Raw genomic sequence first — 22,730 nt, forward strand, 5'->3', positions numbered from 1 at the left:
TCTGAAGCGTCGGTGAATGTTTCAACCTTTTTTAGTAGTTGTGTTTGAGTCCCTCAATTGTCCTCAGTGTGAAAAGATGGATCTCAAAATCATACAGTACCTGCTGGAGAGGGTTCAAATATGCAAAAGAAGCTGGAAAACTGAAAAATGTGCAGGACCTGGAGGATTTTTCTGAAGAACATTGGGCAGTTTAACTGCTCAGGACAAACAAGGGACTCATGAACAACCATCACAAAACAAAAAAAAACAGCCGTGGGTCATCCAGGGAACAACACACAGTACTTTTGACTTTTTTGAAACTTTTGAACGGGAGTTATTTTAATAAAATCAGCCATTTTTTTTGTCTTGTGGACTATATGTAAAAAATTTTTATGTAAAATATCTTATTCAGGACAGTACTAAATTTAAAAAAAAACATGCATTTTATATGATCTCTTTTATTTAGTTAAAATTATTCACATTTTCACAGATTCTGCAATTGGTTCACATACTTTTTCTTGCCACTGTATAAAAATAAAGGACGGATCCTTTTAAACAAAAAAACCCTGTTTTATTCTAGCTTCATGCATTCTTTTTTTTTTTATCAACGCTGAATATGGGTATATACATTTCATGAAAAAAAAGCAACATTTTGCGCAAAAAGTTGAGAAAAATACATTTTTGTCAAAGACTGCATCTGGATCCGATTCAGAACAATGATAAAAAAAAAAAATCGAGTTCATCAACACCCCTAATGCTTGCGGTCCTGTAGCTCATCCTGGGTCGACATTTCATTTAGTAACATTCAGCAGTTTTGACTTATATGTTGGAGATTGCGTTATTTTACATATGCATTTGATTACATGATATTTTTCTGCAACTTCTTCACAATTGCTTTAATCAAGAGATGCTGTACTCTTTCAGAAGATGTGTCATATCGCCCCCTAGCATATGACAGTGAAAACACGGACAGCTGGAAAATTCTGTGTTTGGCGGGGAAAGTGTTAACAGCAAGATCCAGTTCTGGTCAGACTTTGGTCTTGTGGCATGCATCTAAAGAGCCCCTCTTTGGAACTGAGACTCCCACCAACATGTCAAAGGAAAGCAGGCTCTATCTAGAGAGTGTGACAAGAGTCCTCCAACCGCACAGGAAACACTCCAATGGTACGCTTGTGCGTGTGTGTGGCCCCTGATGGCCTCATTTGCTGACTAAGGACCCCTTTATTACACTTTTAACTGTCAATCCTTAAATAAGCAATGTATATCACCCTGATGGCAGTTAAGATTTCTAATAAATCTATAATATTTACATTGTGTACCATGGCAACACTATAAACCGCTTTAGTGATACCATGCGCGCTGCACTTCACTTTTTCCTCTCTTCTGCTATCATTATTGCCTCCCTTCGCAGCCGTGGTGTGCACGCTGCATATTTTCCCCTTGCTAACTCCTGAGGCCTGTGTTTGGCACCAGCTGTTATGCTTCATAGGGATAGTGGCGCTTTAACATGCAGACATAGAAAACAGCTGCGTAACACAATGCCAGGCCCTGTGGGCTTAAGTCAACACATTAGCTGCGCTCTGCCCAGGCACGCGTGTTCAGCACAGACCCAGCGTGAAGGCATGGCATACGCTCACTGTCTGGGGATGTGCTGTACTGTCTGTATATCAGATTGTGCCCTGCAAAAGAGAAAAAGCAAGAACCTGGGCAGCCAAACAGCATTGCCAGTAACTAGGGCTGGGCAGTATGACTAGGTAGAGATTCTGCTATAGCACAGTACATCTTCGGTAAGATTGAAAAGATCCAACAACAAACAGAAAACAGTAATAAGTGTTCTGATTCAAACGTTACACAACAAAAGTGTGATAAATACACTACCGTTCTAAAGTTGAGTCAGTAATGTTTTTAATTTTGTATATATTTAAGTAAAAGATCAAATATAGTATTTCATAGCACTTTTCTGTATTTTTGATGTATTTTAACATGATGCATCATGAATCATGCTGATTTGATGCTTAAGTAATATATTTTTATTATTATCAGTGTTAAAAAAATTGTGCTGCTTAAAGGGGCTATATGCGTTTTTCTGAAATTTAAACTCGCGACTGACACCTGTGGCCAAAAAACAGAACTGCTCTTATTTTCTGCTCGCTCTCGCAGCGGTGGTGACGTCACATCCGCAGACAGCGCGGGGAAAATCCGACCCGACAGAAAATAAGAAAAATAGGATACAGGCTTATAGGTGCACCCACTGTGAGCAGACAAGGTGTCAGTATGCTCATCAGGAGATGTTTGAGTCATAAATAGTAAAATAAAAAGGCTATTGTTACGTTTATTTTGGGGTAAAAGTTGCATATAGCCCCTTTAATATTTTTGTGGAAACATGATCCTTTTTTTCGAACTTTTGAACAGTAGTGTATATATTTAATTTTACACACACACACACACACACACACACACACACACACACACACACACACACACACACACACACACACACACACACACACACACACACACACACACACACACACACACACACACACACACACACACATATATACACACACCGATCAGGCATAACATTATGAATTTTGTGTTAGTCCCCCTTTTGCTGCCAAAACAGCCCTGACCCACACACACACACACACACACACACACACACACACACACACACACACACACACACACACACACACACTCCATACAACAAAACACATATATACACACACCGATCAGGCATAACATTATGAATTTTGTGTTAGTCCCCCTTTTGCTGCCAAAACAGCCCTGACCCCTCAAGGAATGGACTGTACTAGACCCCCTGAAGGTGTGCTGTGGTATCTGGCACCAAGACGTTAGCAGCAAATCATTTAAGTCCTGTAAGTTGCGAGGTGGGACCTCCATGGATCGGACTTGTTTGTTTAGCACATCCCACAGATGCTCAATTGGATTGAGATCTTGGGAATTTGGAGGCCAAGTCAAAACCTCAAACCTCACGTCATTGTTGTGCTCCTCAAACCATTCCTGAACCATTTTTGCTTTGTGGCAGGGCGCATTATCCTGCTGAAAGAGGCCACAGCCACCAGGGACTACCGTTTCCATGAAAGGGGGTTCATGGTCTGCAACAATGCTTAGGTAGGTGTCAAAGTAACATCAACATGGATGGCAGGAGCCAAGGTTTCTCAGCAGAACATTGCCCAAAGCATCACACTGCCTCTTCCAGCTTGCCTTCTTCCCATAGTGCATCCTGGTGCCATGTGTTCCCCAGGTAAGCGACGCACAAGCAGTCGGCCATCCACGTGATGTAAAAGAAAACGTGATTCGTCAGTCCAGACCACCTTCTTCGATTGCTCTGTGGTCCAGTTCTGATGCTCACATGGCCACTTTTGGTGCTTTCGGCAGTGGACCGGGGTCAGCATGGGCACCCTGACTGGTCTGCGGCTATGCAGCCCCATACGCAACAAACCACACGGGCCAGCCTTCGCTCCCCACGTGCATCAATGAGCCTTGGCCACCCATGACCCTGATCCTTGCGCTTGCCAAATTTTCTGCTTCTAACACATCAATTTGAGGAGAACATTTTCACTTGCTGCCTATTATATCCCACCCACTAACAGGTGCCATGATGGAGAAATAATCAGTGTTATTCACTTCACCTGTCAGTGGTCATAATGTTATGCCTGATTGGTGTACATACATTACATTTAATAAATGAACATTTAAGAAATTCATTTTAATTTATGGAGAAAATAAATATATAAATACATACATAAATATATAAATTATATTTACTTATTTTCTCCATAAATATATTTAATTTCTTAAATGTTGTTTCACACCGAATTGGCATTACCACTGTTATGTTAAACAAACATTTTTTGGGAGATATTTAGGTTAAACTGCCCAGTAACTCATGCACACCTCTCACCTGATAGGCTCTGCTAATCTGAGAGGTGGCCCATGCGGCGTACTTCACGTTGTCCTTCTTCACCTTTGCGCTAACTTTTGGGCTGGCAGCGATGTGACTCGCCGACTGCGGGAGAAGAGGACAAGAAAGAGACAACAAACAAGGGTGAGATGAACCACAGTGTTGGGGGAAACATAAAGATAAGAGTATCACCATTCCTGGAAAGTGTCAATAAAGAGCCACGAGATAAAACCCATCGGCTCCCACTTAAAGCCCACATAATGTAAGGGTGGCTAAACCCTGATGGCAATGGAGGGTATTTTTAAAGGGTGGAAAATGTGAGGGTTTTGAGCCTGGTTGAGTAGTGAAAAAAAGCGTAGGCGCTGTGTTAACGCAGCCTGATGCGTCTCGCATCAGAGATAGGAAAGGCGGTGCTGACAGGCCTGGGAGTGTCAGGGAGGCGGCGTGTGAACGGCATAGCGCAACGTGAATCATGCTCTCCAGCCGCTACAAGATCTTTGTTCCACAACCACAAATCCTCCATCTTTCCCTCGTTATTGCTATTAGACCCGCTCAACAGAGCTTGCAGGACTCTGTCGGCTAGCATGAAAGCCCTTCCTCATGGATGTGCTGAAACTTTAACTGCACACCAATCAAACTCATCTTGGTTTCTGGCAGCAAATCCCTCGGCTTCTGGATTTTGGGGTGTGCAAGGTTGGTGAGATGTGGCAAATAGGCCCTGTTAAGGAACATTTTCGGTCACTCGAGTCACAATACGTGTCTATTTTTCATTTTGTTTTTGTCAGTCTTATGATGAAAATATCCTTTAAATGTAGTTAATATTTTGTCATTTATTCATCAATTTTACAAATTAAAGCAAATATTCAAACATATATTTAAATATGTATCAACCAGCTTTATGTTATTATAATTTATATACTATAATAGTATTTAATAATATTCTGAATTAGCTTAGTAAGTTTAAGTTCTCTTTTTAGGTCCTCCTGTCATTATTAGTTTGGGGATTTAAAAAAAAATATATATATGTATGTCCATTTAATTTTTAGCAATTTTAGCACCTCAACGTAAACATTTTATTTCAGCTAGGTGCCAAAGCAACATTTTTAAAAGCAACAAGTTTTTCCTCTAATATATATTTTTTATTTTACCTTCATTTCAATGATCAAAAATATTTTTAATAGATTTAGATAAAAACACATGAAAACTGTCCTTGTTGTGAAAACCTAGTTCACTTTTGTGATAGTAGTTTTAAAAGTGTGACATCACAATGCAAAATTGTTTGGTTCGTCTCCTTTTTCATTGATCCAATTTATTGAAAGATTGGTCACAATTTCTCATGTTTCATCTTATGTTTTTGTCGGGTGCTACTCTTTTCTCTACATATGACCGGGAAACAGGCGATTGGTTTTGTTGTACTGACCAACATCCTTCTATTGCGGGTCTTGTCACACGTGCAAATCGCACATCAAAGAGCGCTGATGACTGTCATGGTTCTGTGTTTGAACTACTGAAGCGTGTGTGTGTATGTGTGTGTATGTTTGAACAGTGGGCCCCTGGCTGGCTGTTTGTGTTCATATGTCAGGAGTCACTTACAAATGATGCATTGGTGTTAATGGACAACTTCCTGTTTAAATAAATACAGATGAAAGGCTTATTCAGCACACATATTGCCTGAACCTTTCCAGGAGAGCCACGTGTGACGGAGGGGTTGCCATTTCTCTACCATTCTTTTATTTTCAAAGGTTTGTTTATCTCTGGAATAAACATAGAAATGCCCTACAAAGGGCTGGTGGGTTACAATACAGCAAAAAATTACAAGTCAGAGATTTTCCAACACAAGGACTGGAAACAACTGCCCCTGTGTGAACCAATCACTGCCTCTGCAACCATTCACGTCCATAAAAAAAAAAAAAAAAGCAATAGAGAAGGTGTCTGTTTTCTGAACAACTTACCATGTAAAGGCCGAACAAGGCCCTCATGTTTCTGTTGTTAAGCTTCAGTGCCTGCGCAAAATACTTCCTGGCCAGCTCGAGGTTTTCCAGACCTCCCTGGGTGTACTTTACCTGGGGGAGATGGCAGAGGAAACAGAAAGGTGATGTTGTGTTATAGGCACCCTTAAAGCTGACATGAGAGCTAAATAAACAGAACATGATCTAAATAAACAAGAATGATCCTATACAAGCATACAACATGATGGATGCAGCAAGTCAGAGAGTGCAAAGTTGAAGAGAGTTGGCCAAAGATTTCTGTCTGTTGCAAAAGGGACAAAATCAAACTCAATTGAATATATTGGATGTTTAATAGGAATGTTGGACCAATGAGATTTTACGGTGGGTGGGGGCCACCCACATTGATTTAATAGAAATACAACTCCAAGTGGCTGAACAAGTTACAGTCAAGGCTGGTTTGGACAAAAAAAAAAAAAAAAAAAAAAAAACTCTAAGAAGATAAGAATAGCTGATGCCAACTTATATCTTTATATATACACTTTTTTAAACTAATAAACCTATTCTTTATAAACCTATCAACAAAAATTTGACAACCATTTTAAAAATAAATTATTTAAACAAAGTTAATAGTTTGTGTATATATTTAAATATATATTTATTGTATATTTATGTTTCTATTTAACCTTTTATGTGTGTCACCATTTTTTTCTAAAGGCATAATTGTTTTATCTCAACCATTTAAAATGTATTAAAATTTTTGGTCACTCGAGTCACAATCTGTGTTCATTTTCGTTGTTGTTTTAGTCAGTCTTATGATGAAAATATCCTTTAAATGTAGTTAATATGTTGTCATTTATTCATCAATTTTACAAATTAAAGCAAATATTCAAACATTTTATATATTTAAATATGTATCAACCAGCTTTGTTTTAGTATTATTTATATACTATAATAGTATTTAATAATACTTTGAATTTAGCTTAATAAGGGTAAGTTGTCTTTTTGTGTCCTCCTGTCAATATTATTTTGGGGATTTAAAAAAAATATATGTATGTCCATTTAATTGATTACATTTTTAGCAATTTTAGCACCTCAACTTAAACATTTTATTTCAGCTAAGTGCCAAAGCAACATTTTTAAAACCAACAAGTTTTTCCTCTAATATTTATTTTTTATCAAAAATATTTTTAATAGATTTAGATAAAAACCCATGAAAACTGTCCTTGTTGTGAAAACCTAGTTCACTTTGAATAATTTTGTGATAGTAGTTTTAAAAGAGTGACATCACAGTGCAAAATTCTTTGGTTCGTCTCCTTTATCATTGATACAATTTATTGAAAGATTGCTTCAGATGGCTTTTTTAATCACCTTAATTAAACTGAAAAGAACATTTATTTCAGGCAGGCAGAAATAAATTGTACCTCGGCATACTGTTCACAGTACAGGTGATTGTGTGGGTTCGTCATCATCAGTTCTTCAAGACAAAAAGCTGCTTTTGCATAACTGTGGGAGTGAAACAACATGAGAGGGAGGGGGGAAAAAACTATGAAGATCACACATACACATATAAAACATCTCCCAGTAGCTCTGTGGCTGATTATGCAAACTGATGCTCAGACTCGTTGACAATCTGGGACTGAACAGTTTGAGGTTTCTCTTTCATCAGCTTTTATGAGGGTTAATGGAAATCTGTGTATGAACACCCATATGGTCAAATGATGAACGGAGCTTTGCAACAGAGGTGGCATTTCTGCCCTAGATTCAAAGATGAATGACAATCTAGTCTGCCAATCTGTCCCTGGGTTCTTCATTGACATCTCGAGGCGGTCCTGAGGTCCTTCTCAAAAGCTGTTCCCACATGAGATCACTGCTAAGCCATTGACCTCACACTAATTTACAGTTTCACGTCTCAGACACTCTCTCCTTTATAAGTATACAACATGGGCCTGCAAAATTCCCCATTGCTCCCACCAAAAAACCAAACAATTTCTAAAAGAACTGCAGGACTATTACGACAAAGCCGCAAGACACAAAAATGAGCCAAATGTATCAAAAAGCTGTGGAAGGGGTTGAAAGCCTCGTTACCGCCTCGAGTCCTCGAAACCGCACAGCTTTTTTAGCTACCGTTAGGCAACATTTCTGTCTAATTCCGTGCGAGGATCACACAGAGCCCCGCAATGTACGTGCTCGCGCACACATATCAAGTTATCGCAACACATCAAATCTTAAAACAGAGCTGGAGCACGTCCAATCAGGTTGTGGATGCTAATCTTATGGCTAACAACTGTTGGGAAAAATCGTGTTGACGCAAACAAGGCTTTCTTTGGTGGAAAAAGGGCATTGCCGTTGTTGACTCGCACAGAGATGATGAGCTAGCAGTTTAGGAAATGTTCAAGGGACTTTAAAAACAAAGAGAGGAGAGAATGAGAGTGAGAGAACAAGCAAGTCAAAGAGGTTGGAGGAGTGAGCCAGTGAGATCAGGCCACTCAGAAGGTTGAATGCTGCTTGCAATTACCATTTCCTCTCCATAAAGACTTTCAGATGTGCTCCTGCTATGGCGTAAACTGTGGCGGAGCAATGCAAAGAGCGAGAGAGAGAGCGAGAGAGAGAGCGAGCGAGCGAGAGAGAGAGAGAAAGCAAGGCAGGCATCAACCCACATCACTGCTTAACTTAACAACCACTATACCTGAGCATTCAACATACAACGCCAACTCTACCAGTGCTCCATTTATGGGTGGCTGTTTCTGCCTCAGAGTACAAAAAAATGTAACTGTGCCTGTATGTCAAAATGTGACTAATTGCGAGAAAAAGTTTAAAATAAAATAAAAATCATTGAAAGAAAGATGTAGTCACACTGTGACATACGTCAAATTGGGAGGTCACACTGTGCGAGCAAGTCAAATTGTGAGTTATAAAGTCACATTGTGAGATTTTAACAAGTCAAATTGTGAGAAAGTCAAATTATGGAAGTGTCACATTTGGAGATCTTAAAATTGCAAAATATAAGGTCACGTTTTGATATTCAGAGTAAAATTAGTCAAATTCAAACTGAGATTTTTACAAAGTCAAATTGTGAGATGTAAGGTCACATTGAAGGTCACATTGTGACTGTGAGCAAGTCAAATTGGGGGAAAAAAGTCACATTTTGACACTTCAGTTCTGAGATACACTGCCCGGCCAAAAAAAAAGGTGCTGTTTGGATTTAAATAGGCAAATGTTTAAAGGTCCCATGGCATGAAATTTTCATTTTATGAGGTTTTTCAACATTAATATGAGTTCCCCTAGCCTGAATATTGTCCCAAAGAGGATAGAAATGTTGATCGGTGTAAACCCGAGTTCTGGCTGTCTTTCTCTGCCTTTGAGAAAATGACAGGCCAGACGAGCCAATCCTGAAGTCTCCTGTGTTGACGTCCAAGCAGGAACGGTTCCCTCCCTTTCCTCCGCCCAGAGAATCTGGCACGCCCATGCAAACGCTGGAGAGAGATCATGGGTTGTGAACGAGTGAACGTTGGCAGTTTCTCAGTGTTTGGATGTACAAATGAAAACAGAAGTCTTTTTTCAGTTCCTTCTGATCTGTGATCAGTGATTTCTGATGTGTAGCTAATTATTTATTATTCGTGCACACGCTGCCGCTTCTCTCTCTCCCGACAGAACGGTGTTTTCTATCTTGTGAGTCAGTGTTTTTGTACGTCCTCGTCGCGTCAATCGGTTCTAAAATGTGCATACAGTCATGAGTTTCTGCTCAACATCGGCAGAGAAAAACATCTTTAGAGATAAACCTCACACACGCCGAAGCTCGGGCTGCACTGGCCGGTGGCCTTCAACATCCCCGACCCCCAGTACTGCATCTGGCCCACAGCGGAGGCACCAAACGCGGCGTGAGATTAAGCAGACGGGGGGTAAGTGTGAGCATATCCGGGCTAGCCAGCCTAGCCCCACAATAAACTGGATTACATTCGATTACTGCTGTTGTGTATTTGTTTGCGCTGTGTACTCAACGCGCGTCACTGACGCTTTTATTTTATTTTAAAAATAATGGTATTATCAACACTTACTTTTAACTCGTTCATCTCGACAGCTGTAATGGTACTTTGCATGTGTTACAAAGTTGGTAATAATGATGAAGACGGACTCGGTGTGACTGGGACTCGTGTTTATTCAGAACTCTCAGATACAAACACAATAAACTCGCGCTGACTGACAGCGCTCTCATAACTCAGTAGTTACAATAAATAACTTTGTTAGCAATCGCTGAGCTCCATCTCTGGTACGTTAGTGATGTCCGGTTCGCGAACGATCTTTCTTTTGAACCAGTTCTTTTTAGTGAACCGAATCAGTTCACCAAATCGGACTGAATCGTTCTAAACGGTTCGCGTCTCCAGTCAGCGCTGATCCATAATTTACTAAAGTTACTAACTTTCTGACATGAGTGACAGTCCCTCCGACTAGAAATAGACTAATAACCTGAAGTATATGCTGTAACTAAAACAGTTCAGACATGCTGAGAACTGATGTGAAGTGAACTCAGGTCCATCCGTCTCTCTGGCAGCAGCTCGTGCCTGCTCGTGCCTCGTAGACCAAGTTAAACCACGCCCCCTCCGCTCATTTAAAATACAAAGATGTCAGCCAATCACAACAGTGGGCGTTTTTACTGGTTTTACTAAAAGTCATACTAACAATATAAGTACACCTCAGGAAACATTATAAAATAATAGAAAAATGCCATGCCATGGGACCTTTAAGAGTCAATAGCCATATTCAAGGATGCTTTTTGGTCAAGATCTAGTATTGCCAATCAAGCACATCCCAAAGACTTTCAATGAATTTAAGGTGTTAATTCATGTGTGAAAATTATTCTTCATGCTCCCTTCCAGCTATTCTTTCAGTTTGAGCCTGATGCATCTTGACATTATCATCCTGTAATATGGCCATGATGTGTCTTCCTACATGGTTGTTTAAGAAATGAAAAGCTACACACTCCGTCAATTAGGGTTAGGTGAAGTGTTGCCAAACATATAACATGCTAGCATAACATAAATCACTGCAATAAGGATCCAATCATAGACTCTAAAGCATTTGCCAATTTAAATCCGAACAGCAACTTTTTGTTGGCCAGGCAGTGTATAAAGTCATTTTCTGAGAGAAAGTCACATTGTGAGAATCAAAATTAGGAGACAAACTCAAATTGTGAGATATATAGTTACATTTTTAAATATTAAGTCAAATTGTGAGCTATAAAAAGTGTCATATTGTAAGATATTGAGTCCATTGATACCTTATTTTCAAACCCTGAGGCAAAAAATACAGGCTTCCATCTCCTGACAAACGTACAAACCTAAAACTGTGTTAGGATGACCAACAACCAACTAGCCAAGGCTGCTTTCTATTGAGCTCCATCCAGCTGATTTTGAAAGAATCAAATCTTATGTGTTTGGTTGACATTATCAGTCAACGTAATAATGCTTCTTTAAAAACAACTAGTTTACTTTAGACAACCAACTGATTAGTGGAAAATATGTCGTTTTGGACATCTCTACCTAAAAATAGCATACAAGTCACCCAAAGAAACCACTTTGACACATTTCTTTACCAGTATTTAACTGTCATTGAAAAGCATGATCTACTAGTGGTCAATTTGTATTACGGACTTAGTGTAGATAGTCGTCCGTCGTAGCTGTGTAATCAGCTGTTAGGGTGGCGTTTGTTTCTCTTCATCTTGTTTTGACTGGTTGGGAGAATGGGTGCCACCTCATTCTCTTGGGAATTTCTCTTTTTCCCTTTTCTCCCATTCTTTCACAGTGTGGAAGAGAGATGTGATAATGCAGGCTTTGCCGGAAGAGGAGGGGAAGGGGAAAAAGTGAGTCTGTGACCTAAAATAATGAATAGAAAGAGAAAGGGGAAGAAAGAAAAAGAGTGACACTGACACGCCTATAGATAAGGGGTTGTCAAAGAATGGTGTGATATTAGAAAAGTTGGGCTAAGCGGGCAGATAATCCTCTCAGCCCGGGATTTCCTCTGTCTACCACAGCAATAAAGCCCTTTACACAAAACCGTGAGGTATCTAATAAGCGGTGCTCTCACCAAGCTCCAGCATTCCTACGGCCAGTGGCCTTCGACCAGGACAACCAACTTTTTCTCTCTCTCACACACATACTAACACCCTGTAGCCCCCCTCATTGACAATAAGACCAAAACAATTAAAGAAGGATGGAGGAGAGGAGACACAGACACAGAATTGTAGTTTCCTACAATCCTGATGCCTGGCAGAAAGTAACCCCTGGCAAAAGAGATATCAGCAGGGGAGCACAGTCTTATCCCAGGAGTTGGAGTGGGGGCTCAAGGAACAAATCCTATTATGGCCCTACTCCATGGGACAAATAGACACTGAGCTTTAAGCAGGGCCCCTGGCTGAGACTGGCATTTCACTGTCTTTTACTCCATAGGGTCCACCAACTCTACAGAAACCGTCGCACGTCAACCGAAAGGTCCTGAGAATGACCTGTGAGATGGTGCTGAATGTGACCTCATAACCCTTGTAAACATCACATTCCATACAGGCAATTTCTGGACATCTTGTTGACACATTGGTGACTGATAAATCGATTTTAGCTGATTTCGTTATCTTACATGATGAGTTTTTCCCAACCTGCACTACAAAAATGCCTGTCTGCATTGTGTAAGAATACAATAAAGTCACTCTGAAAACATCATGATTTTTCTACAAAAAAGTAAGGATGCACTGATATTTTCAAATTCTAGCTGATTCCCAATAACCTGATAATTATTATCTAATGGCTATAACCAATAAATGGCAGATATTCCCAATAACTTCTATACTATTATTATAGTATAGAAGGCAGATATTATTGAAGCCTTTCCCCTGTTTTGCCATAAAATATGCCTACTTTTTTAGAAACCTGACTGTTATATGTTCTAGATATGTTGTTTCTGTATGATGGTCAATTTGACCCCAGCCAATTTAATTAACCCACATGTTATATCAACTTCTTGCAAGTATAAAAAAAAGAATCAACAAAAGAAATCATTACTCATGTTCATTGATGTAGAGTTCTGACAGCTCATGCCATGCTTCCTGGTCTCCCACAAACCTGCAAGACAGAGAAGTAGTAGTTAGCTCATCAGAAAGGCCACTGTGGACAAAAGGGGGGTTAGGGAAAGGCTTGGGGGGCAACTCAATCAAATGCAAAACCCCTTTTAATTAAAAAGCGGTGGGGAAAGGGGGGGGGGTCTAAATCCTCTTGTAAAACACTCACTGCTCCAGATATTCGTTGAGTTCACGAATGGCTTCACTGCTTTTGCCCTGCGCTCGCAGAATGGAGATCTTGCGCTTCCTTGCTGCCTGTTGGGTTGACATCAACAGAGGATTAGGCCTTTAGAGTTTCAAGTGTTTGCGAGCAACAGAAAAGAGCAAAGAGTGAAAGAAAGAGGGATGTGTAAATGATCATAGTATTGGGAAAGCTGAAGGAATCTCAACAATCCCCTGGGGTTCTGGTGATCAAACTGTGAAGACAACAGGGACAGCAGAGGCACCACAGTCAAAGAGTTGGATTCCATCTCCATCTTACGAGTTCCGATCAGACAAATACTGATTTTGAGAGTTTTACAAGTAATAAATTGATTTAGATACATACATAGGCTACATCAAACATTGACAGATTGTCACCAAATACCTTTGCGGATTGCACATTTGGGGTTCTGGTGGTCAACTTAGTTACATAAAATATCCTATTTCAGTTTCAGAAATTTGTGACCTAGTCTTGCATAGCCAGATTTCTGACTTGTAGAAAAATTTGCTATTTTAGGAAAGAACTAAAAAAAAAAAAAATGTATCAAAAGATTTGATTTAGCATTTACTTTTGAATTTTTTTTATTGGCCATTTGTTGTGACATTTTACAGATTTTACCTAAAAAAAAAATGTAATGTCAAGTCTAATTCAAAACTACATTACAATACTTTTATCTAAAAGTAAAATGTACAAATTCGAATCTTTTAAATATGAGAAGATAAGACAAATGTACAGGAAACACTATAAAAAACAATAACAAAAACCTACCTAATCATTCAACCCCTGACCAGGATTGTGGAATTTATATGGTAAGATTTAAAATGGTCTTACAACATCACCCTTAAAGCATCAATCCTTTTTTATGAATTCTGAAACAGGACGTCATGGAGGTGAATTGAATGCTGTCAGTTACTGGGCAGAAGTGCACGTGCAGTTCTTTTTTCCTCCCCTGAGGCAGTGTTATAATAAACAGCCTTGCACCATCAGATTGTCCAATATGACGTTTCCTTGAAAGCATATTATTACTGCGTTCAAGTCGTAAGTAATATAGCAGCAGATACCGAAAAGTAATGTCTTTATCAGATTAGAAAGCTTGTGGATTCTGGCGCACGAGCATCAGCAAGGATGCTGCTCACATTTGCAAGAGCAAGTAAAGACCCATTTCAAGTGGTGAAAATAACACATTGCCAAAGAGCCGTGGGCCATATGCATTCACATAAACTTACACAGCCCAGCTCACATCAGCCACAAATAACGTCCGCCTTGTTCCGACGCAGAAGTGACCTTCAGGTGGATTAGAATCTCATCAATCTGAATCAGAAAGTATTACGCCAAGTCTGACGACTTTTCCAGGAGCGCCTCTTTTTTTTCCTCCACTGGTGAAAGGAGAGCAAAGAGCAGAAGCTTTACTGTTAGAAGTGCCCCAGATATTATTTATGAACTGGCACTTGATAGAGTGGGTCTTCCCTACTACCACAGCATGGACCAAACTCCATCAAGGCGGGCATGAGTCACGTCTGAAAGGCCATAAATCTGGAACTGCTATGATACCACCGCCACTCCAAATCCACTTATCCATCAAACAGGCGGCCAGGCGAACCTGCTCCACTGTCTGCTCGAGCTAAGGAGTTGATGAACTGCCAATCCCCTACTGTACGCAAGTCTGATAGTACTTACTGGATCAGCGGAAGACATGGTTTCACATTACCGGGCGGGAGATGACAGGTGAAATAAGGCTATAGCTACAACCTCAAGCTGTTTGGAATACTGCACGAGTTCTGTATCGCTATATAATGTTATCCTCCAAAAGTATTTAAAGAAACTATGGAACAGAATCAAACAGCAATTCCAAATAGTTTAAGCTATCAAATTTTATTGTTAATGTTCAGTTTCTGCCAACAAACTGATTTCTTTGTACTCCGTACTGAACAAGGCGGAAGACTGTTTGCGACCGCAGGTTATTTACTCGGCCCCCATATCTGTCTTTCGTTTCCTCTTAGCGCACTTGGCACCGACAGAAACATACGGAGGCTGGTAGACCAGAGAGTCTTACGAAACCTTATTAAACAACTAGCTATTCCAAACCATTTCAGTCTCTTTATGCCTTTCCCTCCCTCTCTCTTCTCTTTCGACGTGATCCAGGAAAGGCCAGCATCTCATTTTCATTCTCTTCGTGATTCTTTCTTCTGAAGCATTTCTGAGTGGCTCTCACCGTGAAGGACCTGGCTGTTTCCATCAACCCCTGGCTCCACTTTCACACTGCCGTGGAGAGCCCACCTCCAGGGATTTCAAAGGCAACCGTCGTTCCCACAGGGTGAAGAGGAGTTGACTCTCAGCACTGTGGTGTACCGACGCGACCCGGCTTCAAATTCATCCTTAAATAAGAGAATTACCTGCTATTGGTTTCAAGATATCCAGACCAAATCTACAGTCTCGGCAACAGCTTAAGATAAAAATCATCAGTAACTCATCATTTTCTCATCCTCATGTCCCAAACAGTTGAAACATTCTTCTAAATAATATGTTTACACAATGAAGGTCATATGTGTGCAAAGCAACACTGGATCCTATTGACTTTCATTGTATGGGGAAAAAAAGCAGAATGTCAAAATTTATTTTTGTGATCCACAGAAGAACGGTTTAAAAAACTATGACAAAAATGTCATTGGACTGAAATATAGTGTCAGCTCAGAAAAAAAATCTGTTTGACCTTTACAAACTACATCTTCTTCAGCACTGTAATTGCATGTAATTCTAGAGGTCAACCTCAGGAGAATTCTCATTGACCTCAATTGCTTTCACAAGCACAACCGTGTTTATCCTGCTGGATTACAGGCAGAGTAAGAGTGCAGAAATTCTGTGAATCGAGTAAGCCTACTGGGTCAATCAGTTTTACAATAAACAGCTTGTTAACATTACTTTGCACAGTTCAGAAATATGAACTGTGTTAAGTGAGCAAATGAAGACCGCTTCAAAGATTAGAGAGATGGATAGATGGATAGAACAAACCAATGACAATAGGAAGACAGTCAGACAGATGATAGAATGAACAACAGAACGAACAACAGATGGATAGATGGAGCAAACGACAGACAGATGAATAGATAAATTGAACAAATGACAGGCAGATGGACAGATGAAACAAATGATAGACAGACATATAGATGATAGAACGAATAGGTAGATTGATAGATGGAACGGATATACGGATAGATGGAACTGATATACGGATAGATGGAACTTATATATGGATAAATGGAACTGATGGAATGGATATATGAAATTAATGGAACTGAAAGATTAGCATTTAGAATGGATAGATGGAACAGCTCTATAGGTGGATATAGATGGATATATGGAACGGATGGCTGGATACAGATGGAACAGACAGGCAGGCAGATAGATGGAACGGATAGATTTTGTGTATATAATGGATAGATGGAATGGATAGATTGGTGTATATAATGGATAGATGGAACGGATAGATGGAACAGACAGATAGACAGATAGAAAATAAGTATTTGAACACCCTGCTATTTTGCAAGTTCTCCCACTTAGAAATCATGGAGGGGTCTGAAATTGTCATCGTAGGTGCATGTCCATTGTGAGAGACATAATCTAAAAAAAAAAATCCAGAAATCACAATGTAACATGTTTTAACTATTTATTTGTATGATACAGCTGCAAATAAGTATTTGAACATCTGAGAAAATCAATGTTAATATTTGGTACAGTAGCCTTTGTTTGCAATTACAGAGGTCAAACGTTTCCTGTAGTTTTTCACCAGGTTTGCACACACTGCAGGAGGGATTTTGGCCCACTCCTCCACACAGATCTTCTCTAGATCAGTCAGGTTTCTGAGCTTCAGGTCAGAGTTTGAGCTCCCTCCAAAGATTCTCTATTGGGTTTAGGTCTGGAGACTGGCTAGGCCACGCCAGAACCTTGATATGCTTCTTACAGAGCCACTTCTTGGTTATCCTGGCTGTGTTCTTCAGGTCATTGTCATGTTGGAAGACCCAGCCTTGACCCATCTTCAATGCTCTAACTGAGGGAAGGAGGTTGTTCCCCAAAATCTCGCAATACATGGCCCCGGTCATCCTCTCCTTAATACAGTGCAGTCGCCCGGTCCCATGTGCAGAAAAACACCCCCAAAGCATGATGCTACCACCCCCATGCTTCACAGTAGGGATGGTGTTCTTGGGATGGTACTCATCATTCTTCTTCCTCCAAACACGTTTAGAGGAATTATGACCAAAAAGTTATATTTTGGTCTCATCTGACCACATGACTTTCTCCCATGACTCCTCTGGATCATCCAAATGGTCATTGGCAAACTTAAGACGGGCCTGGACATGTGCTGGTTTAAGCAGGGGAACCTTCCGTGCCATGCATGATTTCAAACCATGACGTCTTAGTGTATTACCAACAGTAACCTTGGAAACGGTGGTCCCAGCTCTTTTCAGGTCATTGACCAGCTCCTCCCGTATAGTGCTGGGCTGATTTCTCAACTTTCTTAGGATCATTGAGACCCCACGAGGTGAGATCTTGCATGGAGCCCCAGTCCGAGGGAGATTGACAGTCATGTTTAGCTTCTTCCATTTTCTAATGATTGCTCCAACAGTGGACCTTTTTTCCCCAAGCTACTTGGCAATTTCCCCGTAGCCCTTTTCAGCCTTGTGGAGGTGTACAATTTTGTCTCTAGTGTCTTTGGACAGCTTATGCAGCTAACGACCTCAAACAGGTGCATGTAATTTAGGATAATAAATGGAGTGGAGGTGGACATTTTAAAGGCAGACTAACAGGTCTTTGAGGGTCAGAATTCTAGCTGATAGACAGGTGTTCAAATACTTATGTGCAGCTGTATCATACAAATAAATAGTTCAAAAATCATAGACTGTGATTTCTGGATTTTGTTTTTTTTTAGATTATGTCTCTCACAGTGGACATGCACCTACGATGACAATTTCAGACCCCTCCATGATTTCTAAGTGGGAGAACTTGCAAAATAGCAGGGTGTTCAAATACTTATTTTCCTCACAGACAGACAGACAGACAGACAGACAGATAGACAGATAGACAGATAGACAGATAGACAGATAGACAGATAGATAGATAGATAGATAGATAGATAGATAGATAGATAGATAGATAGATAGATAGATAGATAGATAGATAGATAGATAGATAGATAGATAGATAGATAAATAGATAGATATGAGCCTGGAAGAATTTCTCCAAATCATTGCTGTAGGTATTGGACCATAATGAGCAATGGAAGGGCTAGGAGTTCGAACATTTTTGGACACCGCCATGGCAGAAAAACCTTGAGCAATTTTTGTTGATTCAACAATTTTGGTTAATGGGTACCACATCTATTCCACAGCCTATAATTACAACAGTTCAGTTTCCAATCTCAGCTCCGCATGCTGGGATGCCTCACAAGCCCTCACAGTAGTTGCCAATTTTCCGCCATTTTCTTGGATCGTGCCCTCATCCCATTCCACTGAACATGTTAAAAAACACAGCATTTAGATAAGCCTTGCATTTACAGACAGGTGACCTAGATGATGTCATCCCTCCCATACCACAACCTCTTGTCACCCCGCCTGCTATACCCAGCCAAAGGGGATTGGATTGTGGGAAAATACAGTCTAGCTGCCACTGCACAACGGCTCCATTTTCTTCCATTCCCCTCCACAAAACGTACAGATTTGACGGGAGGTGACTTGCATTTGGAGACCAGGAAACGGGCAAATCCTTTTCGGGGCCATCAGAAAGATCTGGGCTGAACCTAATTGTGTCAGGGTGGTTCACATGGTTCTTGCCTACACCCTTTCCACAAGTGGGAGCATCCTACCAAGCCTACCATGTCCCGTCAAGGAGCATTCAACATGAAGACATGGAAATGTTATGGTTTTCACAGTGAAAATGTGCCCTTGATGGATACACTGATGGCCCGTTTTGGTCTTTTGACACAGAGAGCCACCTAATCAAGTTGATAAATCCTGAAAGAGCAAAATCCCACTGCATTTCACAGAGCTATCAAGCAAAGCTTTAAGAATCTGTCAGCCCATTTCACTTCATTTCCCAGACTTCCTGGTGCAAAAAACAAAAAAAAACAAGACGGCTGTCTGAGTGATCATTCACAAATGCACATTTCCTTTTAGGAGATGATGGCTGCAGCCGGTTTCTGCGAGAGACTGATGAGGTAATGAGACGTGGTTGGACAGTATTTTCCAGTGATATTTCTGCTGAACTGTGTGTAAAAGGACCATTTCATTATATTGATGATGACAATTCAAATTTGGGTTAAATGACAGTTCATAAATAAAAAGCCCAGTTTAACCATTTTAAGCTTAAATCCAGTAGATTTCACAAAAGGTATGTGCTTCTGCATTGAACTGCTTGTAAATACTATATTTCACAAATGATCTCTACCTGCAGGTGTTTAGTAACGGGATATTATATTTCGCCTCATGGTTTTCATTACTACAGCAGCTAAAGTTCACGTAAAACGCAACACTTTGATGGGGACATTTGCAATAATCACGTTATTGCCACGCTTTTCCCCCAAGCGTGTTTGGCTTGGATAACACTAGGACACGGGGAAACATATTTCCCCGAGGGGAAATTTGTTTCATATCTTTTGGATGTTAACAGAGGGGCAAAGCGATATGATTACTAGATTGTGAAGAATAATGTAACCGCACTGGTTTGATGATATCCATTTTGCGCCGATCTTCTCAACTTCCCATTTACACGCCATTAAATGTGCTTGCAATTTAACCTTGATCATGGGAATAGGGAGAGTGCCTCGGTTGAAATGCACAAAAAACAAACAGAACAGACCTCTCGTTTTCAGAGGGAGGAAGACGGATGGGAGCGGTTCAGTCCAACAGTAACAGATAGTTAAATAAATATCAAATGGTAATGATATAACAAATGCAGGGACGAGAGGATGGAGGACAGGCCTTTTTTTTTTTTTTTTGCCTGCAAGATGAAGACGGTGATAGCTTAAAGCATTAGTAAAATAAAAACCAAAAAATGAAAAGTCATTATTTACTCATCGATTCCAAACCCACTTGACTTTCTTTGGTGGGACACAAAAAGTGAATTTTTGAAGAATATTCTGGCCACTTATCAATGTAACAAAACCTAATGTGGACAGGGGCTGCCAAGATCCCAAAAATGGATTTAAAAAAAGCAACGTAAAGTGGCCCGTAAAGTAGCCCATAGTTCTTGCTCTCCTTGGTAGGTTTTGTTCATAAGAGAAGTAGTGATGCCCGATATGTGAAAATTCTCTTTGAAAATGATCTTTTCAATTAATCAGTTGACAAAAAAAACAGTCTGACTAATTAATTCAAGAATCTGATTGATCTGGTTCTTGAGTTCATCTCACTAACACAATGATCCAGTCATAATGCTTAACAGCCCAATGAAGGAGAAGATTTTCAGTGAATAACACCTTAAAGGTGACCTATTATGTCCCTTTTTACAAGATGCAATATAAGTCTCTGGTGTCCTCAGAATGTGTCTGAAGTTTTAGCTCAAAATACCCCAATATAATTTATTATAGCTTGTCAAATTTGCCCCTATTTGGGTGTGAGCAAAAACATGCAGTTTTTGTGTATGTCCCTTTAAATGCAAATGAGCTTCTGCCCACGGCCCCTTTTCCAGAAGAGGGCAGTGCCTTTACAGCTCATGCATCAGATGACAAAACTGGAGAATGTCACGCAGCCAATATGTCAGAAATTGTCAGTAGCGGTGTTCAGCCTTACATGTTCGAACCGATTCGGACACTGATGGAGAGATTCAGGAAAAAGTTACAACTTTTAGAATGCAACTGGACGTTTCTGCATGGTTAGTGAATAAATGTATGTAGTTGTTGTGGAGTTAAGTTGATTCAACTCATCGACTAGCATGTACCATCATGTTAATCAGGGTGGGATCTATGCTAATAGGGCAAATCTTCACCAGTCATGGGCAGGGCTTCCCCTTTATATTAAGATTAGGGGGAAATCTGGAACCGCTAATTTGGAGAAACTGTTTGTGATTTACAAGGATAATAAAAAAAAGTAGTGGATGGATTTTTACCATAATAGGCTTTCACACACTGCTTACACACACTGTGGACACACATCTGTGTTCAAACATCTTATAAAAGTGAATTTTGCATAATAGGTCCCCTTTAAATCATATGACTTCAGAACATTTCGAAAAATGGTGCACAAACCGAACAGACAACGTTTTGTTTTCACATTACTTTTGAAACTTAAAAGGTCCTCATTCATTGAAATTGCATGCAAAAGAGTGACCGGTACATTATTAAAAGTTTCTTGTGTTCCATGGAAGAATGACAGTCACACAGATTGGGGACAAAATGAGGGAGAGTAAATGATGACAATCTTAATTATGGGTGAACTATCCCTTTAAAGGAGCAAACGAGCAGAGAGAGAGAGAGAGAAAGAGGGGGAAGGGGGTCCTGTCGGTGCACACATGAGAGTTTATTGACTTTACCAGCAAAGCCTCCATGTGCTCAAAACAGACGGACAGTGAGGTGTGGAATCCATGCATGATGTCCAAAGAACAAAAGTATCCGCTTCATCATGCACACTTTGCCAGCCCAGAGAAAATGTTTAAAAACATCTAAGCAAGTCCATGTGTAAAATTGTATTGCATCTACAGAGAATGGCCAAAACAAATAAGATTATGAAAACACTTTAAAACATTTATTTTCTTGCATGGCCACACAGTCCTTATGTAAGAGTGAAGGGCAGGTACAATATGTTTTGAGGTGATGGTGGAAAGATATTGGAAAAACATGGAGCATACTTGGATACTGTAAACCACTTCACTCAATAAATAATCAGTGAATAAAAAACAGACTTCATGTGTTACGCCAAGACAAGACAAATCAATAGCGAACTGTGCATTTGGGCTTTTAATACCTAAGTGATCTTTAAATAATAAATAAGTTAAGAACCACATACTTTAAATGGATAATTCATCCAAAAATGAAAGTTCTGAACCTCACGTGAACGACTTTCTTCCATGGAACATGTGTTTTTTTTTTGTTTTTTTTAAGAAATTAATACTTTTATTCAGCAAGGATAAATTGAATTGCTCCAAAAAATGTAATTTGTTATTCACTGATCCTCACCTCTAGTGGACTGTTAAATGGATCATTGTTTTGAACACAATCAGTCCATTTTTGGACGAATCGTTAAGACGTTAAAGGTAAAACTACCTTTAAAAAGAAAATCTGACTCCAAAAACTAGGGATGCACCGAAATTAAAATTATAGTCCGAAACCAAAACTTCAGGATGATCGGTTTACGGGTACTTGATCCGTGCTGCAGCTTAAAGGTGCAGTGTGTATTATTAATGAGGATCTATTGACAGAAATGCAATATACTATACATAACTAGGTTTTAGCGGTGTATAACCGTTATGTTTTTATTACCTTAGAATGAGCCATTTCTATCTACATACACCGCAGGTCCCCTTACAGTGAAGTTGCCATTTTGCGCCGTCATGTTTCTACAGTCTCCCTAAACAGACAAA

At 39.9% G+C, this 22,730-nt stretch overlaps 1 protein-coding gene across 1 annotated transcript in view; it reads right to left on the reverse strand.

Moving 5' to 3' along the window:
- The window catches only part of emc2 (ER membrane protein complex subunit 2), a 44,613-nt gene that overhangs the window by 10,827 nt on the left and 11,056 nt on the right, over window positions 1-22,730 (reverse strand). Inside the window, exons 6-10 of the mRNA XM_079836391.1 lie at window positions 13,134-13,219; window positions 12,909-12,968; window positions 7,281-7,362; window positions 5,863-5,973; window positions 3,911-4,015 (exon numbers count right to left, since the gene is read on the reverse strand). Coding sequence (XP_079692517.1) covers window positions 3,911-4,015; window positions 5,863-5,973; window positions 7,281-7,362; window positions 12,909-12,968; window positions 13,134-13,219 — 444 coding nt within the window. The remainder of the gene's footprint in view (window positions 1-3,910; window positions 4,016-5,862; window positions 5,974-7,280; window positions 7,363-12,908; window positions 12,969-13,133; window positions 13,220-22,730) is intronic.

The sequence above is a fragment of the Gobio gobio genome, assembly GCF_949357685.1.
Source record: "Gobio gobio genome assembly, chromosome: 15".
NCBI classification, from domain to species: Eukaryota; Metazoa; Chordata; class Actinopteri; order Cypriniformes; family Gobionidae; genus Gobio; species Gobio gobio.